Here is a 27922-nt window from a genome sequence, read left to right as displayed (position 1 = left end):
TGAATATTTAACAGTTGGAAAAGCCTGACTTTTTGTATTTCAGCCTGAAAATTCAGTATAGCCTGCTGGATAGGATGCAAACAGGAGGATCAGAGCTAGAATCCAAACCCAGCTTGCATTTTGACCTGCTTTGTAAGTCTGGGCAAATCACATCTCTTGCTTCATGAGAAAATAGGGCTGACAGGTAGCGTAAGAGATCATTTACTCCAGCCCTCTCCCAAAGATGAGATCAATTCTCCCTAAGCTGTTCAAAATAGATGTCTTACTAATCTATTTTTTTTAATGTCTGACTATTCCTTTGCTTTCCTAGGCAATTTGTTCTGGTGCTCAACTATTCTTACCCTAACCCAGTGCCTAACTCATATCGCCTTTCCCAAGACATAAGCTCATTATTTCTTGTCCTAGACTCACTGCATGCAGAGAACAGCTAATTCCCTCTTGCTTTGCAGCAACCTTTTGCATATTTGAAGACTATATAATGTCTGCTTGCAGCTACATCTCCTCGTCGTCAGACTAAATGCTTTGTAAAGTGTACTAAGACAATAATAAAAATGCTCTGTTGGCTAGATTTTTAAAGGGCTCTGCTCCAGTGTAGTCACCAAATTTGAAGCAACTGCAGCTCAAAAGCAACATTTTCTCATTGTCGAATTGTGCTTAGGCAGAGCTTGTCCCAAGAGCTATGTCCATGCTGTCGTTCCAACTGCGCCTAACACTTTTCTCAAATCCAGACTCGCCAGCTGTCTGTGCTGTCGACATGCAGACATAGGCTACGGCTGCGATGAAGAAGGAAAGGTCAAGCAAGTCGCAGTGTGGATCTAAGTTTCCCTTCTCACAGTCTCTGCAGATTATTCATGAGCTGAACATGTGATAGCCCAGCCTGTCAGCAGATACTCTGATTGTGGCTCTTCCTAAGCACCATATGGATGCTTTCAGTCTGAGCTGCAGCCCTACTAACAGTTGGTAGCATGGATGAAAACCGCGTGACACATAGTACTCGGTATTGTTCAGCCTGCCTCCGGGACTCACCTGGACACCTCAGCAAAAACACCGAGTGGTTTCTTCAGTGCTCATCCACCTGTCTGCAGTCACAGAGTGCAGCAGTCCCTGAGATGTATCAGTTCTGAGAGCATGGTGGGGTGTCCTTGCCAAAGAATAAGTTTTTTAAAGGCAGAAATTTAATTAAGAAAGAATAAACTTCTTTCAAAACAGAAATTTGGGATTGTTTTGGATGTATCAGATTTCTGACAGTCATCCATTATGTCTCACCTGCTGTCTCTGGACACTGATGTGAGCATTCACACACCTTCGGGCTGTTTTCTTTTCCCTTAGTTAGTCATTTCTTTCATGGCCTCATCCTATAATTAGCTAGGCACAGGAAATGTTTGACCCTGAATCATAAAATTAGGTAACAAACCCTCATTCCAGAGCGTGAGCACAACATCACTGTCACTCCAGTGTATTGTTCCACTCCAACAAAAGTAGAAACCCTGAGCATCTCTGCTCATATGCTGGTTGGAAACCAGTTTTTCTCCCTGTACCCATGTTTTGGTAAGGATGCTGCCGGCTGCAGCTCTCGGTACCTTCAGCAGCACAAGTTGGATTGTACAGTGTGACTGTGTAGTACTATTGCTGCAAAATCACTCCTATATTTCAAAACACAGTGCCTCGAACATATGTGAGAGAAGGGGAAGGAAAGGCAGCTGAAAGTCTACAGCCAACAGCTTGTGTCAGAAAGCTGCTAAAGGAGGAAACAGTTGGGCATTTTTAATCAAGACGCGGTGTCTGCAGGATGATCACTAGTAAACTTGGCTTGCAACTAAAATTGTTTGCGATCTGATCAATTCCTGACAAATAGCATGTGACTGGGCTGCAGGCTTGAAAGCGGACTCAAACACCTGCCTCTAAATTTTTTAGTCTCAATTTTTTACAGAAACCTTCTTCATCCTCATGACTGTGCGTGCTGGTGGCAAGCTGAGGGCAAATCACTGAACTTGTACCTCTGCACGGAGGTCAAGTGTCTTGAGAGCTCATGTTTTGGGTTGCAGACAGAGGAAAGGGAGCAGGTGGAAAGGACACGGAGAGGGCAAAGCACTGAACGCCTCCTTTGCCGTGTTTTTAACAAACCCAACACCCTCGCTGCCGCCAGAGACGACCCATGTCCCTGCAAGGCTCTCTCGATGATCTTTTAAAGGCAACGACCATCGGGAGAGATTGCTGAAGGCTGTGAGAAAGCAAATGCTGTGCTTACCTTGATAAACAAACAGTGCTGATTGCTTCTGAGGGGACTGCAGCTGCGTGTTGCTGGGAGGGGATGTGGAGGGACACCATGAGGTGGCCATGGCGGGTCGTCGCTGAAGAGGGACATGAAGGGACACTGAGGCAGCCATGGCGGGGTGTAGCTGAAGGGGGACATGGTGGTGTGTTGCTGAGGAACAACATGGGGCACTCTGAGGCGGCCATGGTGGGGTGTCACAGAAGAACATGGTGGGGCACTCTGAGGCAGCCATGGCGGGTGTCTCTGACAGGGAACATGGCAGGGTGCTCTGAGGCAGCCATGGCAATGTGTCGCTGAGGAACAACATGGCTGGATGTTCTGAGGTGGCCATGGCAGTGTGTCTCTGAGGGAAACAAGGCAGGGTGCTCTGAGGCAGCTATGGTGAAGTGTCCCAGGTACAACATGTTGGTCTGTTCTGAGGCGGCCATGGCAGGACATCTCTGACAGGGAACAGGTCAGGGTGCTCTAAGTCGGCCATGGCAGCGTGTCGCTGAGGAACAACATGGCCAGGTGTCTCTGAGGGGGAACATGGCAGGGTGCTCTGAGGCAGCCATGGTGGGGCACCTTGAGGTGGCCATGGCGGTGTGTCCATGAGGGAAACAAGGCAGGGCGCTCTGAGGCAGCCACAGCAAAGTGTCTCTGAGGCACAACATGGCGCGTTCCGAGGCAGCCATGGCAGCGTATCACCAAGGAACAACCCAGCAGGGCGTTCTGAGGTGCCCATAGCAATATCACTGAGGCACAACACAGCGAAGCGCTCTGAGGCGTCCCAGAGGGGGGGCACAGCCCCTCAGCCCCAACATGTCGGGCGGCCTCGGGCCCCCCTCCACCTCGCAGCGCGGGGCCGTGGGCGGGCGGCGCCACACTCGGGATGGCGGCGGCGGCTCCCCGGCTGCCGGCAGCGCCCGCCCCGGCCGTGACGCCGCCATCAGCTGACGGCCGAGGCGCTGGGGGCGGCGGTGAGGGGCGGGCGCCGCCACTCGCAGTTGGCCGCCGCCGCCGCTGCCGTGCAGGAGCCGCCGCCGGGCCGGAGGCCGAGCCGCCGCCATGCCCTCGGAGAAGAGCTTCAAGCAGCGCCGCACCTTCGGTGAGCCCCGGGGGGAAGCGAGGCGCAAGGCGGGGGGGGGGAGCACAACGAGCGGCCCCCACAGCCTCGGAGCTGCGGAGGGGCCGGGATGAGGGATGGGGAGAGCGAGGCGGGGGGAGCCGGGCCCGCGGGGATCGGGCTTTTGGGGGGTCGAGGGGGTATCGTGGGGTGCTGGGGGAGCCCCCCCGGGCCTGCCGCCATCTTCGTGAGGGGAGCCCCCGGCCCCCGGGGGGGTCTCGGCCTGAGGAGCCGGGGCTGAGCCGGAGCCTGGTGCTCCGGGCGGCCTGAGGTGGAAGGAGCGAGGCGTCGAAAAGAGCTGCGTAACGCTGGCTGGGGCAAGGAGATTAGCGCCTTGCTGGGAAGGACAGCCCTGACAGGGCGCTGCCAGCACCCGGGGGAGCTCGGTGGCCTGAAACACGGCCGGGCACCCACCCCTCCGTGAACCGGAATGGATAAAAGGCCTTGCTGCAGGTTTTCCCTTCCTTATTTCCTTTCTGCTTGGAGCCAAGCTGCTTAAGACAGCTTTCTGGCCTCCCCACCCTCGCCTTTGTTGTTCTGCTCAACGTAAGCTGCTCCCTGCCTTGAAGCCGGCGGGGTTTTGGTGTAGCCGAGCCCGTGTTTCAGCTGCCCCTTGCTCTTGGAGTCTTCCAAAACTGGTCTCGACCCTGTCAACAGCCTCTGCTGCAGGTATTAAGTTCAACTAGGATGGCAGCCAAGCAGTTGCCACTGCAACTAATGTCGTCAGAGAACTGTGTTTATCTGAGGCTGACCGAAGCCTGGGTTTGAACACACCGTGTACAATAATCTCAGCGATTTGCCTGGCTCTGGGCTTGTGCCTGCCCTGCTTCAAGGAGCTGTGCTGGATAACATCGCCACGACGAACCTGTTTTGGCTGACAAGTCAGCCCGGCTCCTCTCTGCCAGCTGCCTTGGTGGCTGGGCTCGTTCCCTCCACGTGTCTCCTGTGCTGCTGGTTATTTTCATCTTTCAAGAGGACTTTAATTAGCTACTGTCCTGCCCTTTGAGTATTAATGCTGCTCTGTGGCGTGCGTGGCTCGGGCTCTGAGGTGTGGAGCCTTGAAGTTGCTTTGGTGCATAGGGCCCGGAGCAGCGGGAGGTGCTTGGGGATGGCTCTGGAGCCTCCTCGGCCTGCTGAAGGCTTCGCATACTGGTTGCCTGAGTTCTGCTTGATTCACGCCCAGCCTCAAACCGTGATTCACGTGAGTTGCATTTCCTCGCCGGGCTCGTGAAAGGCACACGGAGTTAATGTGGGCTGATGGAGAGCGGGGAGACGGGGCCGGCAGCATGCCACCGTGCTTCCTCTCCCGTGAGCAGCACCTCTCCCTAGCTGTGGTCAGCCTGTGATGCAACACCACACCGTCACCCTCTGAGATGTTTAGAAGACGGCCTGGAAAGCCCCAGCGCTCCGAAAAGAACTGCAGAGGTTAACATTTGAGTTCACCGAATCTGAAAGTAGGGTGGAAGCAGATGCAACCGCCTCTGAAAGCAAGTGCGTCTGTTTACTTTGGCTCCCGGTTGTACTTTAGCCCGGTTTATAATATCTGTGCCATGATATTTATGTCTGAGGGGAGGTGAACTTTATCCCGAAAACTGGCACAGATAGCAGCGAAACGTCTAGGTACACACGAATCCACCAACGGCTTCTGCAACAATGCGGGCAGCATAATCAAAACAGAAAACTGTAATTGGGTAATACTAGAGCCTGCCGGGTAAGCTGATGCTGCCCAGCTTCAGCGAGGCTTAGGTCTCAAATTTTAATTGTTGACAACTTCCTCTTCTGGGATCTTGCAGAAATAACACAGGATATGTAGTCATTAGCTTGGGTGGTGTAACCCGATGCCATAAATTTATGGGATTGTGGCTGCATTAGTGGGCAGAAAACGAGAGGTGTGGGGGGGATCCGTGTCCTGTAATGCTTTCTAGGAGACCCAGCCAGCGTGCGTGCAGTTGGTGACACCTCGGGATAAAGAGCAAAGTGTCACCTGTCAAAGGAGAGTTTTTGGCTCTCAATGGTGCTGTGCCGTTTGAAAACTGCTTTTCCTGATTTTACTTCTGTGGCCTTTATTAACTCGCAGGTCCTCTCTTCAGTGCTTGAGAAAAATTAATGACAACATTAAATGTGGATATTTGAACAGCTTTTTTCTTTTTTGATCTCTTCCAGAGCAAAGAGTTGAAGATGTACGGCTGATTCGAGAGCAGCATCCTACCAAAATACCGGTAAGTCTCATTCCTGCCACTTCAATTTCTGACCTTATTTTTTGTTGTTTGTTTGTTTTGTTTTGTTTTTCTATTTTCCTGGTTAGAAACCTGTAAAAGAGCTGTCCTGATATGTCCAAATTACCATTTGGCTGCTCAGGGTTGTTTGGCCTGGATTTCAGAAGCATTCTCAGGCTAGTAACCATCAGGCAGCACGCTACAGCAAGGTGCTGGCTGGGGACTGGAGGAAATGGAGCTTTCCTGTGCTGCCTGTTGCAGTTTCAAAGAAAGCCACGCCCAGAGCGAGCTCTGAGATTCTCCAGAGCGTTCAGCTCGTCTTATCTCAGAAGTGGATGTATTTTTCTTCCCTGAAAGAAGAGTCTGCACAGGCTGATGGAGAAAAATGCATAGTGGTTCAGAGACTGATGTGGCTTTCATCATAAATCTGTAGTGAAAAAGACTGAAACGCCTGCAGAGCAATGAGCCTTTGCTTGGAGGTCTGCAGGAGTGCTGTGTGTTTGCAACCCTCTCCATCTACTGTTGGGTCACCTCAGTTTGGGGGCCCTCACCTTCTCACTTTTCCTTACCTGGTCAGCTCCAAATGCTGCTTAATCTTTTTATTTTCTTTCATTTATGGCATCCTCAAGGTTAGAAATGCAAATAAAGCATCCTAGGAAGCAAAAGGCAGGGACCACAGGATCACAGGCTGGTTGAGGTTGGAAGGGGCACAGCCCCCGTGATCAGCGGGGCAGCATCACCTCTCCCGACCTGCTGGCAGTGCTTTGCCTAAAGCCCCAAGAACACCGTTAACCATAGCAGCAAAGGGCTTTGTGATGTATTGCTGATGAGTTCTTTGCGACTGGGGGGCTTGGCGTGACAAAAAACAACAAGCTGGCCTTTTGGTGGCACTGGGAAGGGTTTCGGAGATCTTGGGAGGCAGAGCAAAGGTGTCAATCGGGTGCCTTCACCTTTGGTTCTCGGTGCTGAGGGCTGATGGTGACAGAATTTCCCCTCGGAGGGAACAAACCGCTGGCAAGCAGCAGTTCCAGCGCGAGGGTTTTCACAAGTGGCTGCTGCCTCCACGTGAAATAAACTTGAAAAGTTTTCGGCTTCGCTTTAACCTGAAGCTGCTTCATCTTTAAGCCACGGCTGCTGTTTTTGCCTTGCTGCTGGGCGTGGGGACCAGTTAATACTTTATAGCAGAGATTTTCTGACTTTTCTGCAATCTGCAGCCTTCCCAAAAGGCCCTTTCGCAGCAATCTCCTTTCTGACAGAAAATTACTTTTTCATCCACCTTTCAGAGATCGCTCAGCCATAGTCCCCCAGCTCTGTGACCGCACACGGAAAGCCACTGATTTACAGCAAACCTCTCATTTTAGGTCAGCCGTGGAGATACTACTAGGAAAAATTCGGAGGTTCCTAAGCTACTTGCTTGGGAGGCAGTGATGCGTGCCGGCAGCCGTGGCACGAGCCTGCTTGGGGTCCCCGGGGGCTTGTTCTGGTTGCCAGTCGTGTTCTAGCTTGGGTCACTGCTGCGTTATCAGTAGCAGTTCTGGGTGAGTTAGGATGGCAGTGCCATGCTAGAAGGTAAATTGCTCCTGTGCTGTTCCCATCTTCCATTCTGCTGTTGGAAATAATCCGTTGTTCCTGGTCTACCCCATTAAAAACAGGGAATATTTTTCCAGAAGTAGGCAGTATTTATTTAAACCGATGTCAGAAAGCCTTCTCCCTGAGGTAATGAAATTGGCTCGATGTCTCTTCACCTGTGCAGCTTTGGAATATCACCACAGCCAGACCCCGTGAGCATGGGAGCGATCCAAGGGAATGGTGTCACGTAGCTGCCCTCGATTTAAAAGCAACAAAATCCCCACAGCTGTGGGAAGGGGGGTGCGTGAATTCTGAGCTCATTCCTTAAAAGCAAGAGCCGTGTGCCGTTGCTGGGCAGGGTGCTGCTTAAATTGGCAAATCTGCGATTTCCTCATGAATTAAGTAGTTACTCCATAGCAGCCCTGACAGAATTACTGGCTCCTGAGCCTTGAGATTACGAGGAGGAAATTATCTTCTGTGAGGCTTTATACCCTGCAAAAGTGGCTTTGTTTCACGCCTTGGAGACACCATGGAAGGTCTCGTGCAGACAGAATGAGAGGTGCAGGTGACAATAATTGTCACTTTGCCTTTTTGGGTTTAAGATGTTGCATTTACAAGTGAAGTGAAGTGGAATCTAACCAGCATCACGTTACTTTGCTGTGTTTAACAGGGGGGTGGAAGTGAAGGGAGCCAGCACTGTTTCTGCCTTTCACATCTGCTCCTTTCTTGTTTCTCTCCAGGTGATCATTGAACGGTACAAGGGGGAGAAGCAGCTTCCAGTTCTGGATAAGACCAAGTTCCTGGTGCCGGATCATGTCAACATGAGCGAGCTAATCAAAATTATCAGGTAGTATGCTGCGGCTTTGGTGTTCGTTGCGTCACATGAAGGTGGTGATTCTGTTAATTCCCCATCTGGTGTGTGAATTTGGGAACCCTGTAAACAGAAAAATTACCAAAACAAGTGCTTGTACCACCACCAGGACAAATTCCTGGGAAGGTGTGATTCCTTTGGCATTGCTGGGGGAAAACTCTGAAAAGAATTGAGCTGTTAAGCTTGCTTTGGAGAGAAATAACTGCTGCCCAGCGCTGCAGGAGGGATTCTGGGGCTGTCAACCCCTGTCTGACCTGGGTGCTTCTGCTCCAGGGCCCCAGTGCTTCCTGCTCACCTATTTTGGGCTGCCTTCTCGGTGTTCTGCCTGGGAGTCGCCCTCTGGAGTGCCTGCCTCTTCCCACACTGCAGGGGGAGTTTGGGCTCGCTGCCAGGGCTCCGAGCTGCTGCTTAGGGTTGATGTTGGCATCCTCTGAGTGTGAAGCGAGGTTTCCCTCAGTGACAGAGTTCAGGCCCAAAAAGCCCCTGTTCAAACTGGTGTCATGGTGGCCCAGCTGTTTGCACAGACTGGCCCCACGCTGCTTACAAGAAAAGGCAGAGGGGGAATAAGCCTTGAGGAGAAATTGTGCGGTCAGAAATTCTGCTAGCACAGTGCGGTTCTCCTGGCGTGGTGTCAGGGAGTGTTTGGTTAGCGCAAGTCCTCAAGTGGTAAACTCGGAAGCGAGCAGCGAACCAGCGTTTGCTTTGCATTGGTCACGGTGTAGCAGGTTCTTTCAGGACATGAGCTGTAAAAACTGACTGCTGGCCCACGTGGCCAAACAGCTCCTGCCTTGCAGGCTTCCACAGAAACTGCCTCCAGCAAATCCCGGCTCTTGAATGGGTTACAAAGTGAGATAAGGCTTTGGATGTAGGAGTTCTAACGAAGGAGTTCTAATGAAGGCCCCAGGCCAGAGGTTTGTCAGCGAGGTGCAGGATTCTCCCCTCCTTTTTCCTCTGGCTTTGTGGATGGCTGACTTAGCGCTGGCTGGACTTGCTCCCCAGCCAGCCCCTTGCCTGGAGCACAGCCAGCGAGCCGCGTGGGCCTGTCCTTCCCACAGGTAACTGCTCCTTGGCGGGGCAGCCCCGCTCATCTGCAGTTCTTATTTCCTTGGTTGCACTTCCACATATCTGAGTTTCTATTGCTTGCTCAGCCCCTCGGCGAGCCTGATTTCAGTAGGAGGTTCAGCAGAACTGCCGTGTCTCAGGACGGACGGGGCAGGTGTCAGCTGTGTCACGCAGCCTGGAAAGCTGTCGCTCGCTGCCCTTCCTGTGCTTCTCCTCCTGGGGGGAGCGAGACGCTTCAAAGGTTAAACAGAGCTCTGACAGAGCGAGTTTAAGAGGCTCAGGCCCTGCCCGCCCTGCCCCCAGCGTGTGCCTGCATCCCCAAGGTCAGCCTGGGGTTGTATTTCCAGCGGGGTGCCAGCGAGGAAGCAGCAAGCCGCCTGTCCCGCGGGCTGTGCGTGTTTGCTGGGCGCATGGGGCTGCTGCTGCTGCTGCCCCAGCGCCGTGCTGGCAGGGAGCACCTCTCCCTGATCCTCTGCTGCCCTCCTGCTGTGGTGCAGTAAGGATTTCTGTCACAGGATGTGTGTGAATTTCACGGGTAGGTGAATTTAACAGAGCTCTGGGGTGGGAACGGAATGAATTCGGTGAGGGCAGGGCAGCTCTGGGTGGGGACACCCTAAGGCTGTCAGCGGGGGGCTTTGTTTTGGCCCTGCTGGCTCTGCCCGCCTGCGTGGGAACACCTAACCACCTCTCTGCACCCCCTTTCCCCCGGCCTCCCCCTCACAGGCGACGCCTGCAGCTGAACTCCAACCAGGCGTTCTTCCTGCTGGTGAACGGACACAGCATGGTGAGCGTCTCCACGCCCATATCCGAGGTGTACGAGAGCGAGAAGGACGAGGACGGCTTCCTCTACATGGTGTACGCCTCTCAGGAGACTTTCGGAGCGCAACCTTCTGTTTAGGACACGCAAGCGGCTTCTGGCCTAGGATCCTGGTTTAAACTCGGCCGTCACCCCCACTCCTCCCCACACACACCCCAGGGAAAGAAACGGATGTCACCTCCGCTCTCAGTACCTTAGCATAGTCTTGCTTTAGCAGGTGTCTTATCTTCCCTTGCCTTGTTTGTGACTATTAAACAGTACAGACGAGCACCTCCAGCTTTGAAACCTGCTGTAATATTCCACACAGGCACATTTACATTTCTGGACTCTATGAATGGAACCCAATTGTGCATGTGACAATTGCAAAGAAAGGGACACTCGATTGACTTTAACAAGCAAACAGGCACCAGTGAGGAGCTAAAGTGTTGCGTGTGACAGTTTTCTGGAGAATCTCCCCGTGATTCCGTAAAGCTATATAAATATATTTTCTTTTTTTTTTTAAATGGGAAGGCTTCTAATGAGAGCGAGTTATGTTATAACGTTCCAAAGCTTTGTCTTCTGCAGCTCGATGAGGTTGGTGTCAGTGCTGCAGCGCGTTAAGGCAAGCGCTTGGGGTGAGCTGGGGGAGCACAACTCTTTTTGTCTCCCGTTCTTGTGGCACTGCCGACTTAGGAAACGGTGCCAGTTTCTGAAATAACTCATACCAAACACCACAGCTTTATTGTAGTTTTAGGAAGTGTTAACTGTAAAAAAAAACAAAACAAAAATACAACACCCACCTGGACAGGTAACGTTGAAATAAACTCCAGTCTGCTATGAAGTTCCAATGCCTGTGTGAGACACTGTATGTCCCTAGGGGCTTGCTTCCAAAAGAAGCCATTCCCTCGCCCCGCAGAGCGTGCGGGGAGCAGGGAGCCGAGGGAGCCAGCACGGGCAGCGCCCGCAACGCTCGCGGCTGCTTTACACCCTGCAGCCCGGCACTGGACTCAGCTGTGCTACTGGAAGGACGACCCCTTGCTGCCCAGCCATTCTGTCACTTCTTTTGCATGTTACCGCCGGCGGGGTCAGGGAGATCTGCTCCTAGCAGCATTTTATTTTTTTTTTTGACGTCCAGGAGTTGCTGTCGAGATTTGACGAACAAATGAGTTTATTTCTTACCATCGCTGACGTCTCCTGCCGCTTGCATGGGGTTTGGCAAAGCTTGGTGTCGCTCCTTGCCCTGAGCGGGGAGGCAGCCTGTGCAGAGGAAAGGTATCTGGTAGGACCTGTGTTTTTCCTCTAGGTTGTTGTCAAGTGAAGTGTAGCAGGATGCGATTACTCGTGTATATTCTGTGTCTGTGAACTAACTACATCTGTTACTGGAAGCTAACTTACTATAAGGGGGGAAAAAGAAGCAATACTACTGCGTCTTGGCACTCTAGCTCAATAAGGTGTACAATTTGTACCTACCTACACCTCTTTGCATGAATCTTGGTCACGATGCTTACTTCAAATTTTTTAATGTTCTTTGTGTTTTTATTCCGGCGTAAACTTTTAAATGCAGCTTGTTCTATGTTTAGTTCTGTTTGTGTAAGAAATTGTTTAACTCATAACTGACAACCATACTTGTAATTACAACGTGATTGACTGATATTCCTGTACAAATGTTGCTTTTTTAAAATTAATACAGTGCTGATATGGATGGATTACATCCCAACTTCATCATGCCTTGCGTGGTTATTTGTAGTCAGCTTTCTCCAAAATCTGCCTGCTGGGAAGGGCAGAGGTGTAATTCTGCCCGTTTAGGGATGCACAGGACTTACCCTGGGTCCTGCTGACAATGCTCACACTCATCCTGAAGCCTTTTAACACAGAAACCTGTAACAACCCAGGGAGTTTGCACCCTCTGGAAGGAGGCACTGCAGGTGGAACGACCCCGTAAAGCGGTTGGGGAAGGGGGAGAGGCTGCACGGGGGCGTTTCCATTCCCCCAGCGTTTGTTTCTGCTCTTCCCCATCTCCCTCATCTGGCCAAACGCAAACGCTTCCGAGGATCTTGGCTTCTCTGCATCAACTCCGCGAGCGCTGTCATGGGTTTGTGCTTCACAGCCAGATGTCTGGGGGCGGAGAGACAGCAGAAGTTAATGGAATAAAAAAAGACCCTGGTAGCTGCCAAGCCGGAGGAGCCCCCAAAGAGATGAAGCCCGTTTAAAGGAAAAGAAAAAAAAAAAAAAAAAAAAGGAGGGATTCTGTTTAACTCTTTATTTTCCATACATTAAATTTACTCAGATAAAAACATTCTAAAAATGTACAATTTTACTTTTAACAAAGTATAATAAAACATAAAAATCCCAATACCAGAATACTTGACATTTACAATTCAAAATCAAATTAGCTGAATATTAAATATTTACAAAACTATTTAAAATATTTATAAAGTTACATGCACAATTTGTAATACTAGAATTGACCGAAGTAAAAGAAATGGCTCAAATGGGAGCAGGAGTTTCCTTCATTCCTAGTGGAAAGTTATGTCCAAGAGAAGCTGTTAATCTGCACTTGAAAACACACAGGATTGGCTTTCTGCATCGGTACCAACACGTTCCTTGCTTATGTCAGGAGAATTTCAGAGAGCAAACAGGTAGTTCCAAGGGTTTATCGCACAGATCGAGGGGGCGGGGGGTGGTTGGGGTTCCCGTGGCCTCAACCAGCAAAAGTTCCTCGACTCTTGCCGCTGCTCCGTTACCTCGGCTTCGGTCCCGATCTGCCTGCATCCACCGCGCCCGACAGGGCTATCGCGAATCCCCAGCGCTCAGTCCATGACCTCCAGTAAACTTTCTTTGGCTCTGATGACACCAAAAATAGCCAGCTCACCCGCAGGCAGGGTTCTGGGTGATGTCATGTTCATTTCGGGAAGGAGTGTTGCTATGCCAAATACCACTCACTATGGGGTTGTTTTTTTGTTTTTTTTTTTTGAGTACCTTCCCCCTGAAGCTTGCCAGCGAGAATTAGCATGGAACTGAATTTGGGAGAATGAAGCTCAAAGTGTTAGACCTCTACTGGACATCTGCCACGTAATTTGCTAAGATTTAATGACCCTGGTATGCAGACTGTTGAAAATGTTTCACAAAAAGCAAAGTGTGACGTGTTGTTTGAAGTACAAATGTTATGGAAAATCTGATCCATACCTTGCTTGCTAAAATGAGTCCTCCTCCTTCGCTCTCCCACTGCTCAGCATTGGACATGACGTATTTATTAATGCTTAACTTGGAGACTGCCAGTGCAAGGAGTCTGCTGGAAATACCATTCTATTTCGATTCTTTCCATCACCAACACTCCCCAAAGGAAAACATCTGAAAATGCACGGCAAGTCCCTCGCTGCCCCGGAGGGAAGACTCATCACCAACTTCTCTGTGCCCCTGCGGGGAGAGGACTCGGGATTCCCTTCCGCCTTACTCTTAAAATCATTTCTATTCCACAGTGAAATCCATTTTGAGAACTACTTCTTTTTATACTTTCAGGACAAAGATAGGAATAAATAGCATACTTTGAAATCTCCATCTTTCAATATATAAAAATAGGTTTTAAGAACTGGATTCTTTGAGCCAGTGAAGCTGGAACTACTACTCTAAAATGAGCTGCCGTACTTTTCGGGGCATGGGGTGGGGAGATGGACTTGGGCCTCTTAAAAACAGATTAAGGATTATTTTATGGAACTAAAGTGCTCTGTTCAGACTTACCAACTTTGGTTGTTCTTGGTACAAAGCGGACAGCGTTTGCCAGCAGATCGGAAGCCACAACTCGCTGTGGTTTAGGGAAGGCTCGTTAACTGGTGCTGGCTCGTCTAACATTTCTCTATCACACTCACGTTGCTTTAAGGTACTCAAGACTTCTGAATTTGAACGTACTCTAAAAATCAGACTTCACCATTTCAAAACGTTACCTAAAAGTACACGTAAGCCACTTTAAGAAACATCAGCCTTAACTTTACACAAAGGAAACAATCCCAAAGAAAGCTCTGAAGATAGGAATGAAACAGTTTGCTGGATAGAAGTTCAGTTTTACAGTCCTTTTGTTATGGTTTCAACTCTGTGATGAGTATTAGACAAGACTATGTTCCCAGCCTTGGGCATTAAAACAAAATGCAACCGGTACAGAAAATATTTTCATTTTTTGCTGTTGATTTTTGCTGTTTTGAGAGGGATTTTAACACTTGCACGTGTGTTGAAACACAGATTATTTAAATACAATTCCGTTTTAAAATATTGTTTTTAAAAAAGTGAAAAAAATGTTAAGGTTTGGCTTTCAGCACATGTTCCAGGCCACTGGAGAGACCCTCAAAGCTGGAAATAGTAAACATTGTCAGTGAAAACTGCACGTTTCCCTCAGCGCAATACAGTATGACAGATTGTTCCTACCATTGTCTCAAGCTCATTAAGGCAAAGTAAATTGCATTGTCAGTTTTCATCACTTTAGTGTTGTAGGTCTGAAGGCTGCTCGTTCCGCTGCAGGTAACCTCGAGAAGCAGGCAGAGCCAAGAGAAGCATCCCCGTGGCGTGCGCGGCACTGCGTGTAGTGTGAGCTGGGCTGAGAACACACAAATCTGGTTCGTTTTCATTGCATAGGAATAAGAAATAGCTTTTTTTTTTTTTTTAACCAAACGTTAAGCAAATTGAGACTTTGGTTTCCGTGAAGCCAAAAGCGGTACGAGCTGCAGGCAGCTGGGCTGAGCTCGGGTTTTTGCCATCCTCTGGGGATGCTCATTGCTCACCCTGGCCCCGCTAACATCGCTCGCCTCCTCGGTCCTTGCTCAGAGAGCAGGACTGGGGGTGGCCATGAACATCTTCCCTACTGATGGGCTCCAGGAAAGTCTCGGCTGTCAGCCCCCTCACACGGCTCTTTCCTCGCTACGGGCCGATCTCTGAGCAGCTCTGCACGGACGGGGCTTCCCTCGCTCAGCAGCGAAAGTCCCCTGCACCACCACGGATACTACACGGATACTACTCATCCTGCTGTGACCTGGTGTGAGGAATACCTCCAGGTGTAAACAAGGCTTCAGACTTTAAAGGTGTCTTCCAAATTACAGGATGCAAATATCTCTCTGTCAGACATTTTCAAGAGAAGGCCTCACCCATTTAATGGTGTCAGATTCCGCGGGTGAGCCACGAGGATTAGTATCTCCTTTCAACAAGACAGGACCAAACTGTTTCAAATTAGCAGTTCAGGATTTGTTTGGCTTCCTCTCAAGTCCTAATTTAGATTTGTCACCCACAAATTATGTACGCTAAGTAGTTAACACCAAAGCTAGTCATCTACAATCTATTGCAACGAAGGAGGCTGACAATAAATCCTTCAAAGTCTTGATAATAATGAAGTTTACTACCTTTTACATGTTTGACTTCTACCACTTCTGAATCCTGTAGCAAAAGCCTCGGGGTAGGAGTCAAAGGTTTTGTTTTATATAAAGTAAAGCAAAAGCTTACAAACTCTGCGGCCAGAGTTCCTTTTTTTTTCTTTTTTTTTTTTTTTTTAGGATGGTTTAAAATTCATTTACAAAAGCAGAATAATAAGGTTTCTGTGAAAGAGACCTATATACAGTAACAGGACGTAAAGGTTGTTTTGTGTATGACAGGAAAATATCCTTGAAGCCTTTATGACTCTGGAGTCTCTGGGACTTGGACCCTTGGAAACTAAGCTTATTCCACTGCTGGGAACCCAGCACTACCTGGCAATAAGTGAGACAATGAAGTACAAGTTTGTTTCCAGAAGGAACCCAAACTGCTGCGTGTGTTCTTTTGGAAGGGGAAGGAGAGACTTACTTCAGATTTGTATCGTGTAGTGTAAGCCACATAGCCTGCTGGTGCCAATTTTTAAAAGTTGGAACTTCTTTGCCTCTTGCACTGGTCTCAGAGTGACACTGTCTGCTAAAAGTGCAGAAAGCTTGAAGAGTTTTACATTCTTCTGTAGTGCAATCCTTAAAAATCCCAGAGATTAGTGCCTGATCACTTTTGAAAAAAAGTAGACATTTTACCTAGCCCAGGGGTGCCAAAGTCCTTCTGGCGAACGGCCACTCCTACCTTCCGCCTCCAGCTTCCACTTCAGAATGTAGCTGCCCTGGATTTTGACGTTTCACCTCAGAAAGTCCACGTATGGCAACATTCTCCAGCAAAAAAAGTACATAGGATGTTGTACTTGCAACAGAAAATGCAGCTGGCCAGCTCCACCATCCATCCAGTACGCATCGGTCCTATGACACGTGGTCAGAAGTTCCAACAGCAAGATCCAAGCATGAATTTGGCAATCAAATATGGGTTCGATGCACCCCTAAGCTAGATTTTCTACCTAGTCTAATAAAGTAAAGCACCTTTGGATTAAAAAATACATTAAGCTTAACAGCAACTGGACGTCTCAGTTTTGTGTTTCAGTCTCCTTTTATCTCCATGGCTTACAGTATTTTCTTGCCAGATAAAATGTCAGTCTGTGGAGTCCAGACTTTCAGAGGGAGGAGCGTATTTCAGCCTAAAAGTACCTGGGGGAGAGGAAACAGAAAGATTAGGCACTTTTCAAACCAGTTACATCTCAGAACTTTCTAAAAGAACCTGCTTCTCATTAGACTTTTAACGCAATATTACAGCGTAACGCCAGTTTGCAGCACCCCTTTGAAGCTGCAGAAAAGACTAACATCCAACCAACAGAAATGAATTTCAAAGCACAGCTTTACACAGTAAAACTCTCTGGCCTAGGTGCAGTTTTAGGGCTGGCAAAAATTAGTTTGGATGGCAAAAATAGTTTAAATCTGGTCAATTCAATGAAATGCAGCTTTGAAAGACAGCAGACCACGTCTCTGAAGTTCTCTCAGTTTGGATTGCCTGAGTCAGTGTCACTTCTTCCCCACCAGCCATTATCAAAATATTAGACCCAGAAACTCCATTCATTATTTACATTTTCGCACTGCTGCTAATTGCTGCCTCAAAATCAGCCACTTGTTAATTTATAATGATCAAATATTTGAGGTCTTGCCTGCACCGTATAAAAACTAATACAGACGTTTGCTATGGACGTTTGCATGATGTAAAATGGAGCACTTCGGTGCTGTTTGCTCCAGTCAAAGTTCATGTTTAAGTTTGTACCACATGCAAATGCTTTCAAAACAACGAGCCAACCAAAAGAACAAAGAAAAATGGGGCTGCAAAGTGCTCTTGGTAAATTAACATTCCTCTCTCAGTTGCTTCTCACCCAGAATTAAGGATTTCAAACCTCTGCAGGAGAACCACGTAAGCAACAGGCTATGCAGAATAAATAGAGCTGCAAACTCCTACAGGAGATCTTTCCAAAGGATCTGAACATTTCATTTATCTAACTGCTTTGGGAAGAAGGGAAAGAGGAAACAGAGATGTTCAGTTTGTCAACTTGCTGGGGAACCTGCGATTCTAACCCAAATGACCTGGATTACAAGGTGCAAGCAGCACCAACAGTTCTGCTGCCACCTGTCACCAGAAACACCTTCAGTGTGTGCTCCACCGCTTCGAATGCAGCTCACCAAGGCTTTTTTATGCAAGCAGGTGCAAACTGCAGGAGGATACGGCACCGGCACCATCGACATGGGAGCTGTGCCCCATGCCAGCCCCTCCGCCCGCCGTTACCTTGTCGATTGAAGTCCATCGGAGGCTGTTTGCAGTCCTGAGCTCTGTGCCCGCTGGCCCCACAGTTGTAACAGGAGAGATTCCCATTTTTTTTGTGACTGGAGCCGTTGCTGTTCCCCATCATTCCCTGTGCCTGATAGACCCCTGCCGTCCCTGCCATAAAGTTCTGCATCGGCGGTACCGCAAACGTCGACTGCCCGGCCATCACGGAGTCCGGCGCTATCCCGCTGTTGTAGGCGGTGTGCACCACGGGGAAGGTGGTGCTGCTGTTGTACTGCTGCGTGTTGATGTAGCCGTTACTACACAAGGGGTTGAAGGGCAGAAACGGGAAAGTAAACATGGAAGGGCCCGAGAACGGGTGCTGAAAATAGTTAGCGTAGCTGACGGTCATGCCGCTCGAACCGCAGTTCCCGCTGCAGCCGCAGGAGCTGCACACCATGCACCCCGGCGGCTGCGGCTGCTGCTGCTGGTGGTGATGGTGGTGGTGGTTCTGGTTTGGTACCGGGATGCTCCCTGCTGACCCGCTGCTGCTGCTGCTGCTGCTACTGCTGCTGCTGCTGCTGCTGCTGTAGAAGTTGTTCTCGGCAACGGAGGAGAGCGTGGGGCTGGAGCTGGGCGCGGGGCAGCTGGGCAAATTGGCCATGGTTGCAAACGAGGTGGAGGGGTGGCTGCTGGACGAGGCCGCGTTGCTGTTTGCGCAGAAGCTGCCTTGCATCGGCGCCACCGGCACGCTGCTCATTGCAGAAAAGGCAACTTTGGTGTTGGCTGTGTACAGAGCAGTCCGGGGATTTATTATTGCAGGGGACACCGTTATTTGCATATTACTGGAGCAGGAAGTCTGTCCGGCAATGGCAGAATCAGTAGGAACAGAAGAAGACACCAGGAGTTTGATGGGTGGACGAGCCACGTGGAAGACTGTGCTGGATGTTACCGTGGCAGCAGTGCTCGTTTCTACTATCAATCCCGGCTGCTGAGCTGTTTTTATCACTCTGTCCAGAGTCGAAGCGTGTACGACTTTGGTTCGAGGACCGAAGTTAATGGTAGACGTGGGTGAGCTGCTCTCAGCAGCCCCGGAAAGCACTTGCAAGGGCTGATGGGGAGAGGACGCAGCCATTACATCCACTACCGTATTCCCAAAGCTCTTTTCCATTTTTATGCTGCCTCTCGGTCCAGGAGAGACTTTATTCCTTTCTTCTAAAGATAAAAGTGAATGCATAGACGATGAAAGCAGCTTCATGTCTGCATTGCCACGCTCTGATTTATGCACTGAATTCAGCATCCGAATGGGGGTGATATGAGAAGAGGCCGCTGACATCATTTGCATTGGCAGGGGATGGTGACCGGACGGATTGGAGCCTGCATCATTTTGCACTGGTAAGACCTGAGCAGTGGGTCTGGCCGAACTCGAAGTGAAATGATTCAGTAACATGACGGGCTTCTCCTTTTCTGAACCGTCTAAGTGGATCTCTAAACCTAGGGACAGAAAATATTGCGTCTATAAATACAACCGCTTCTCTAGGCCACAAGCTGGCCAACACAAGCACCCTCCCTGGCTGTTTCTGCTTACGTCTCTCGTTCTCCTCGGCGCTGTCTGAGCTCTCTTCCCTTGTCTGGATCCCCATGGGGCTGGAAGAAGAGCTGGAGTACTCGGACGAGCTGCCTTCCCGGGGCAGCGGGTGGGCTGGCTGATCCACATCCACCCGCAGCTCTGTGGATAAAGCGAGCGTGAGCAATCAAGGAATGCAAACAAAAATGGTGAGACCTGCTTGGCACGACCCGGTTACAACTGTCCCACAACACCAGCTAACATGTACAGGTGCTCAAGATTTACAGAGACAGGCACTGGCTATGAAGCACAAGTCTGGAGGTGTTAGCAGTCGCTGACTAGTAGCTAACCATTCACATGGAAGCCACAGAGAGACAAATAATTTTCTTGCACTCCACATACACAGGAATTGCATCTTTTGATTGTGCCCTGTTAAGCCAATGGCCTTTTGGAAGACGAAGCTTACGACAGGTTGGTGGAGAAGCAGGAAGAGGATGAGCTTGCTCTTGTACAAGGATATATGGAGCCCTGTGAGCACAGCACTGTGCTCTGCTCCTTTCTTACCTGCAGCATGGTTGCCACGAATACTCTGGATAGGCCCAACGTGCGTGGTAGGGGGAACCCTCGCCACACCGCTGCTGGTAACTGAAGGAGGTGTTGTGGGGTTTAGGCACCGCTTCTCCGATTTTTCTCTGTAGGGCGACAGAAAAATGTATGAAGACACAAAAACTGACTAAAACACATCAACAGACCAATCAATTTCTGAATGAAACCGAAGCAGGCAAAGCCCATTAAATAATCTCAAGAAATTATGCTCATTTCACGTGGAAACATTTGGCAATTATCAATCTTGAACTCAGCTGCTTGCCAGCAGTTACTTCGGTCTTTCTGTCATCTGATTATAATGCCAAGACTTTCATTTGTTTAAGGTAAAACGTCACAAAATGGTGACTACATTTTATCACACCTTATGTAGGCATGTCCCAGACACAGCCAGGCACACCAAAATCAAAGAAAAGCCAAATGTGATTCAAATCTCTAATGTTGCAAATGCCAGAAAATCTAAGACTGGTAAAAAATCTTGTGTAGGAGCTTTGATAAATGGGCATGGATTTGGATTTTTAATTGCTTTTTACGTAACTGCAGCAGCTTCAGAACAAACATTTCCCTCTAAGCAGAGATATCAAAAACACGGACAATTTCTTCCATCAGTCTCCCCAAGTTGCTGGTAGTATTTCACAGAGCACTGCCTTTCTTTGTATAACCTTCACGACATAAAACAACTGCTGTGCTCATAAAACTGCAACAGCCCTGCCTTTGTCCCAGAAGCGTGTTAGAAGCCCGAATTCTCCAGGCATTCATCTGGCAACGTGCAGCCCCGCTCCAGCAGGCAGCAGAGTCCTGAGCGCCTGCAGCTGCCACAGCTGGCGCGGGTCACCGCAGGACACCGAGAAAGCTCTTGAAGTAGCTGTGCTTCATCCCAGCTGACTGGGAGCCAAAAAATTGTCAGGTCTTAGCAAGAAAAAATCCTGCTGGGCATCCTGATTTTCTGTGTACGTGTCATCTGGCAACTCCACCTGAACCTGCGAAGTCGACAGCCTGGAGACTTGCCTTCCTGTTTCCCTCCCACCCTATGAGGACGCTTCGTTATATCAGCTATTTATTAAAAACCAGACCAAAAAGTACTGAAGAGAGGTTTATGTTCCCAATAAGTTTGCCTGTCTTTGTCTCTAATAGCAGCAGCCCAATAAAAAATACTGAATCTCCCTCCCACAGGCACGGCTTTGTGTATACCATCACGGCTGCAGTACTGTTACTAAGAAATATTTATGCACAAATCATTAAATCTGACAAAACATGAGAGGGTTCCATGGGCACAAAGACTTGATAATTACTCGCAGGGAAGAAATGGCAGAGAACGCAAACAACTGAGCAGAGAAACCGAGGGGAAGGGAAAGAAACAGAGCTGAAATCCTGAAGGTGAGAAGGGTGCCGGGCTGTTCTGTGATCCTAAGTTCAGCTTAGGCTATATACAGTCCTCCACCTTCCACTGACATGATTTTGCTCTGAGCTCATAAGACTTTCTAAGGCATGGTTCAAATGGAACTTGACTAAATATAAAATGTGGTTTGTGCATCTGCTTTACAGTATCTGTTAGAGAAGATTTAAAAAATCCTATGTAACTGCACGTATCTTTTGTAAATTATTTCAAAAATGTTCCCCTCCTTAAAGAGCTGTCACCATGCATATTTGTTACAGTTGGGTTGCCATGGCCTCTTAAAATGCAATTTACAAATTCTTTATGTTATCCTTGTACAACCCTGAACAGGCAACAGTAGAACAGTGAGTATAAAATATAGTCTAGTAAACCTCTGCTTCAAGAGCTTTTCAAGCAACTATCGCTACTGTAGATTAAGGGAAAAAAAATCATTATCCATATTTACAGGTGGGAATCCTGGTAGATTTATGGTCTGGAAGAAAAGACCATTGTAAAACTTTTATTGGATAACTTATGACCTTAATAAAACAATTTTTTCCCCACTTACTTTTCCAACTCTAGCTGGGTCTTGAGCTTCTTCTTTGCTCCCATAGTGAGCGATTCAAACTTATTCAGATCTTCCTCTGTAAGACTCAAAAACTTGGAAAGAAAAACATGTGGTTAGTTTTACAGCCTGAAATATTCTTATTTACAATTTTCAGTAATCATCAATTCTGAAAAGCAGCTTTAAAGCCATTTATAATCTATGTTAATTTAAGGAAACTCAAGTCCAGTTTTAAATTATAGAATTAGTGTAGAATAAAAGTGTGGGGGACTTGAATAAAAGAAAGAACATCTGCAGGTTAAATTTAATTAGGTACGTGCTTATAGTAACTATTCACTATAAAGACAAAACAATCTGCATACTTATGAAAATAGGACTTTGTGCTATATATGAGTGTAAGGATCTAGTTCTCTTGAAACTCACTCTCGTTTTCCCAGTTATGTCAGTTAAAACAGAAATCGATGTGCAATCATCTCTTCGGGTTATCTGAACACACACTCTGAACTTAATTTTATAATAAAATATATAGAGTAAATAAATATATACGTTTATAATATAAATAAAAATTAAAGCCAGCAAAGTAGGCATAATTATATATACTTTCATTTAAATAGGAAAATGCCAGCACACTAAAATATCCATAGTTTTCCTACTTGATTGAAGAAAAAAGCACACTATATATCCCCTCACATAATGAAGAACATCAAACCAGAAAACTCTGGTAAGAGATTATAGTTAAATACACACACCATACTATAACCTTCACAAAGCTCTCCCAATTTAGACCTGACTCAACCTAAGCACTTTGTCCACCAGAGGGCGTTCAAGGCTAAAATACAGTAAGAGGACATGAATCTTAACCAGCCCTTACAGCTGGAGCTGGATAAATACTGTAACAGTACTTGTAACTGTTCAGTTGAAATCCAGCAGACATTAGGATCTTTCAGGAGTCTTACTATGCAAATAAATAAACGTTTATTTTTCCAAAAGATTTTTGATGAAAAAAACAGCATTCACTTGCAGGTACACACCCACATCAATATTCATGTCAGAAGTCTCTCTGGATTTATTTTGAAAAAGAACGATAACCAAATATTTTTGGGGAAAAAAAACAGTGAAGAAGCAGAAAAAACACACAAAAAACAACAGATTTTTGTTACTGCACATCAAAGGGATGAACAGGGAGCCAAAGCAGAGCCCCTAAGTCAGCACGCAATTGGATCTTCAAGCATTCAATAAAGAATTCTGAAATACAGCAGCTGTCTAACATCTCAGGCCCTGGGCACCATGCCGATCAAAAATAGGAAGAAGTATTTCATCACAATATGACTGCTTCGAGAGACTGCAAACCTTCACAGCATTTGCTGGTAACTGCTGCGATTCTCAACGCAGATGTTCACTGCCTCTCCTTCCACACTACAGAATATAAGTTAAAAGCTGATTCCCTTTTCTTACCCAACACACAGCCCTACCTTTTCCATCGTGAGCTGTTTGAAGACAGGATAATATTTGTGCAACCGCAGTTTCCTGAGCCAGTCTAAGATCCCATTTTGTTCCTGTGTCTGAGGGGTCTGTGGACTGGAAGACATTAACATGGGTGAAGAGGAGTCCATCTGGTTGCGATAGGCCAGTGATGAGCCAGTACCTCCTGAATGGGAACAGTGGGGTAGTGCAACGGGGGCAGCAGCTGGGTGCTGGACATGATTCTGAGAAGACTGAATGCCAGCCACGCCACATACAGGTCTGCAAAACACAAACAGAATTCGATTTAGCACATTGAATCTTCGTTCAGCTACTTTGGCAATATAAATCTACCACTTGCAAGAGTTCTGGTACAACCTGTGCTGTTCGATCCAAGTTAAAGGTTTGTAACTATGCTGTACAACAGCAGAATAAAAGCAGTGAAGTCTATCGCAAACATTAAAAGCTTAGCACATTTCCTTCCATAATCCTAAATGGTACATGTTCTACCACCTCTCTGTGATTGAAAAAAAAAAGGTCTAGAAAGAATGGCCATGGTTCAGCTTTGAATTTTTAGAAAGAAGCCTAAATCTAATATATGGAATTGTTTTTTTTTTTTTTTTTTTTACATGTGGATGTGGCTAAATAACCCACAATGCTGGCTCCTTGACGTGTTCTCTGTTTTTTCTTGGAGAAAATGAAAATTGCCTCTTAAAAGAATGAGTAGGGTTCTGAGTTTCCTAACAAAAGGCTAGAATATTTCTCTCCCTCTTTTCCCACATCTGACTTGGAAGAGGTCACTCTCCTTTCTCCCTCTGGCAGAAAAACTGCTATACAAGGAAACGTTTAAATGTGCTGTAGACAGAGATGCTCTACTCTCCCTTTGTCCATGAATATTCACACTAGGGATGACCAGATCTGTGCCTACAATTCAACAATCATCACTCCTTTTAAATGCATGATTGAGACCATTACGACTTACGTAGTAAGCAGCAGATCACAGAAAAGTCATCCATCATTGCAGCTCAACGTTGAAGTGCTGACGCCAATTATTAGTTTAAAACATTCTGAGAAACACTGCTTAGAACGTGTTCGTAGATTGAACCACCAGCAGGAATCCTGCAATCATCTGATCTAATCTCTCAGGTAATGCCGGCCAAAAGGCTTCTCTACATTCGTCTTTGAACACACACATTTCTTAAGATGAGATAGCCACTGCTGATTTCAAAACTCTTTTGGGCTGACCACACGCTAAGGATAGAATTTCTGACAGTCTTCTACAGCTGACTATAAAAGCTCAAATAAATCTCCAAGGGAAGACAAATAATTACTAATAGAACAGGTTTTTACAACTAAACAGAAAGAACATAATCAAAATAAACATTTCACCTTCCAGATGTTCCCAGCGTAGTTCCTACTTTATAAAGGGAGGGGTTGCCAGGATCTAAAAACAAGGAATTGAAGTTAAAAATAATATCGAGTTATGAAATGCATATCAGTAAAAAAAAATAAAAATAAAATCTTTTTTAAAACTTACTTGAACTCTGAAGTTGCTGTGAAGGAGATGAAGTGCTGAAAAACTTTCTAACGTGGTCGTTTTTCACCACATGGGAAGGTAATGGTGCCAAATACCTGCATGTTCATCAAAAAAAAATAAAACCCCATTTTGTTATAATTGATTTCCAGCTGTCTATTTAATCTTATGACATGCACATGAAATTTTGAAATTGATGCTAAGGAACATAAAAGCCCTTTCAAATTAACGTGAAATTCTGTCTCAAAGCAGCCTTGGAACACACAGAGATCCTTATCCTTAAAACTTCTTACACCCATGTCACCGTTTTGTGTTTCTTTCCCTCTGTTTAATGTTTCAGTCAAATATGCTTAATTTAGAATTACATCTGACTGGAACACTCAAGACACGTTTCTAAGTACAAACGTGAAAATTTCCTTTCAAAAACCTGAAACCAAAGACCAGAAAATATAGACGTATCTACGGTTATTTAATTTTCTCCTCCTCGAAATAAACAGCAGATGTAGATTCTGGCAGTGCAGAGGAAAAAGGCTCTAAAACTTATGTCACATTTTCCCTGGGATTGCTGTGCTTCTTCTGGGGAGAAAAAAAAGGCAGTTTCCCAAAACTTTGTAATGTATGAAGTGTCTTCTGTCAACGTGACTAGCTTTCTTATTGTTATGCAAGCTTGATTGTCTTTTTCCAAGCCTTCCATAGATTTGCAAATGTATAAAGAGGTGTCAAAATAGAGATCATTTTGACTGTACTTTGGATTTCTCAATTTTAAAGCCTTTGAGTAAAAAATTAATTCAACTATAGACACATGAATGTGCTTTCCACCTTGAAAAATCCCAGTTCCTTTCTGAATCTTTCAAATATGCAGCACTGAGCAAAACAGCTTCTTTTTCTGCTCCACAGACAGCCGTTGCTGTGTAAACGCAGATTGCTGCTCTATTAACCTAGATTTGTAGAGACTGTTGCTAGCTAAACAGCAGCAGCAGCAACATGCTTTCCCTCTTACCCTACCAAATTCTCCTCGGTAGGCTGTGATTCTCGAAGCGCGGAGGGGATTGTTTGAAATGTGAACGCTGTTTGCCATGAAAAATAATCTAGGCATGCACCTGCTGGCTCTCACTAGAGAAAAATAGCCACTGGGGCTCTACCCGTGGTGGACAAAAGTCTGTCTGGATGTAGGAAAATAGGTGTTTAGCAGAAGCTCTAATAAAAGTTAATTAGTATTTTAATATGTCATCTAATATTTATTATAGGTAAAGACAGTTGTAGCTGCAAATACCTTCAGCCCTTTGAATTCTCCCAGCAAAACTATTTCAGGATTTTAAAAACAGAGAACCGATGTGAACTGCCACAGATGTTTTTTTTTAAATGGTGTTTTAGATTAGATAATAGCCAGGTGATTTGTGGTAATGTACGGAGGTACCATGTAGGGCTTTGGAAATTTCTGTTAATGACTTCCAACAATTTAATGGCCATTACAAATACACACAAGGCATTTTATAAAAGCATATCTACCTTTCCGAAACAGAAGGAAAACAAACACAACAATAATCTCAAACATTGGTAAAACATCCAGAAATAACGTTTAAGATCAGGCCCAAATTTCTTCAGAGTAATTCAGAATATAAACTTAATAAACCTATTTTTTTGTTTCTTTATTCCATTTGGTGAAAAAAGCCACGTATCAAGATAAAAACCAAACAAAGCAGCATACCTAAGGTCCGATTCCAGGTCCATGTGGTTCCGTTCTAAGTAAAATGAATCTGGACCAGCTAGGCAAGGAATGAATTTCTCCAAGTTTTCATCTGGATATAGCTGAGACAGCTAAAGGTGGAGGATATTAAAAATAGTAAGTGAAAGGAAGACTCATTACTCGGATGAGATACAAGGCACAGCAATTTAGAAGTCAAACGTTTTATGGCATTCAACTTATCTGTATTATTTCAGCACATTTTCGAAAATGTCTCTGAATGAAATTACATATTCAGACAAAACATTGCTTCGTTTCAAAGCGTTGCTCGTATTGCCTTTACCTTTGAAATAAATTCAGTCACTTCAGTGGATGATTTGGTTACCAACGTCACTGAAGAATCAGACCACAGGACCTGGAGGAGTAAAAAAAATCCAGTTTAGTAACTAGCAGTCAGGGATTTCAGTCTGCTTTCAGAAGATCTCTAACGGGCATCAGATGACTGCCACAGGCTGCAAGAAACATCCCTGTTGCTGTGACATCAGCGAGGAAAAACTTTCTGTGCACAAGTAACTATTACTCAGTCCTCCCTCGCTGCCCAAGGCGCGCTGTTATTACACTTAACAACTACTCTGAATTCTTAAAAAAGCACTTTGGAGTTTACACAGCGCCGGCACGCTGCAGACATCCAGCATTAAAACAGACTGCTCGCTAATGGAACTTTTTTTCCTTGTGATGGTTACAGAAAACAGCTGCTTCGTGCGAGCTGATGGGCAACACGAGCAACTCATTGCAACAGTGCCTACCTAGAGCTAACCTACTCCATATCCTATGAAGAATTGAAGGTGGCAGCAAACCATCCTGCTGCCAAAAAGCAAAATTTTTAGCACGAAACCTGGAGTTACCGAGCTATGCTTTTCGGACAGCACCATTTTGTACAAGCCCTAGCAAAAGGAAGCAGTTCGGTATCTCTTCCTGTAGGCTCCCTATGTTAAATCATCACATTCTTCAATGCAGAGGCATTTATTGGGTGGTGGGTTATTAATACGAGCCAAAATACGCGGCTTTTTGGCACGAAGAGGGTTGGATGCAAGTGGCCAGCATTGCTAGCAAACTAGCAAGCCCCCTCAAGCATAAGATCCCCAATTCAAAGGGTTTGGCAGGTACTCGAGTCTTCAGCAGCTACATATGGGAAGAAGCTGGGTTTATGTGTTTGAGAAGCAGGAAGCCATCTTCTCACATGACGCTAGTCTCAATGACAACTGAAAACATACACACAGTTTTTCCAGCCTCCAGAATGCAGCCAAAAAGACTGGTGAGAGGATTTCAAAATAGATTACATAATGGAGGAATTTCCTCTCTGCAGAGCTGTTACACAAAAGTAAAGAAAAAAGAAAAGAAGAAAGAAAACTTGAGCAGCTTCTGGTTTTGCAAAGCCTTTTCTCCTCCTTTTTTTTAAGGTTTGCGATGAATTAATACCTTTTTAAGATTGGTGAGAAGCTTCAGGAAATACAGGAGATATTTCTCTTTCCTTCTGGTTTTGTAAAAACCTGACATTTGTTAAAAGTGGTGTTTTGCTATCTTGATATAACTTCCAATACTTACAAAACAGTAACATG

The 27922-nt window shown here is 46.5% G+C and overlaps 2 protein-coding genes across 3 annotated transcripts in view; one reads left to right on the top strand and one right to left on the bottom strand.

Moving 5' to 3' along the window:
- Positions 1-3203: 3203 nt before the first annotated feature.
- Positions 3204-11616, top strand: MAP1LC3B (microtubule associated protein 1 light chain 3 beta). Of its 2 annotated transcripts, none has more exons than XM_027466673.3 (4): positions 3204-3362; positions 5544-5599; positions 7906-8012; positions 9822-11616. In XM_027466673.3, exons 1-4 carry the CDS (start codon positions 3323-3325, stop codon positions 9994-9996), a joined length of 378 nt encoding a protein of 125 aa, XP_027322474.1. In that variant the 5' UTR covers positions 3204-3322; the 3' UTR covers positions 9997-11616. The 2 variants fall into 2 exon arrangements, with proteins under 2 accessions (XP_027322474.1, XP_071899970.1); XM_072043869.1 differs by lacking the exon at positions 3204-3362 and adding an exon at positions 4835-4871.
- Positions 11617-12139: 523 nt separating this feature from the next.
- ZCCHC14 (zinc finger CCHC-type containing 14) overlaps positions 12140-27922 on the bottom strand; it is a 52159-nt gene continuing 36376 nt past the window's right edge. The window contains exons 4-13 of the mRNA XM_027466672.3: positions 26647-26718; positions 26328-26437; positions 24623-24717; positions 24475-24529; positions 23097-23367; positions 21628-21719; positions 19646-19773; positions 19103-19243; positions 17536-19008; positions 12140-16421 (exon numbers count right to left, since the gene is read on the bottom strand). Of these exons, the coding sequence (XP_027322473.1) occupies positions 16366-16421; positions 17536-19008; positions 19103-19243; positions 19646-19773; positions 21628-21719; positions 23097-23367; positions 24475-24529; positions 24623-24717; positions 26328-26437; positions 26647-26718 (2493 nt within the window). The 3' untranslated portion in view covers positions 12140-16365. The remainder of the gene's footprint in view (positions 16422-17535; positions 19009-19102; positions 19244-19645; positions 19774-21627; positions 21720-23096; positions 23368-24474; positions 24530-24622; positions 24718-26327; positions 26438-26646; positions 26719-27922) is intronic.

This window comes from Anas platyrhynchos, chromosome 12 (genome assembly GCF_047663525.1).
Source record: "Anas platyrhynchos isolate ZD024472 breed Pekin duck chromosome 12, IASCAAS_PekinDuck_T2T, whole genome shotgun sequence".
Classification (NCBI taxonomy): domain Eukaryota; kingdom Metazoa; phylum Chordata; class Aves; order Anseriformes; family Anatidae; genus Anas; species Anas platyrhynchos.
The sequence above is the reverse complement of the archived record's forward strand: the minus strand, read 5'-3'. Positions and strand labels throughout refer to the sequence as shown.

Coding starts and splice junctions, on each gene's coding strand:
- MAP1LC3B (XM_027466673.3), top strand. CDS start 3,323: ATGCCCTCGGAGAAGAGCTTCAAGCAGCGCCGCACCTTCG. Junction 3,363..5,543: donor CAAGCAGCGCCGCACCTTCG/GTGAGCCCCGGG, acceptor GATCTCTTCCAG/AGCAAAGAGTTGAAGATGTA. Junction 5,600..7,905: donor AGCATCCTACCAAAATACCG/GTAAGTCTCATT, acceptor GTTTCTCTCCAG/GTGATCATTGAACGGTACAA.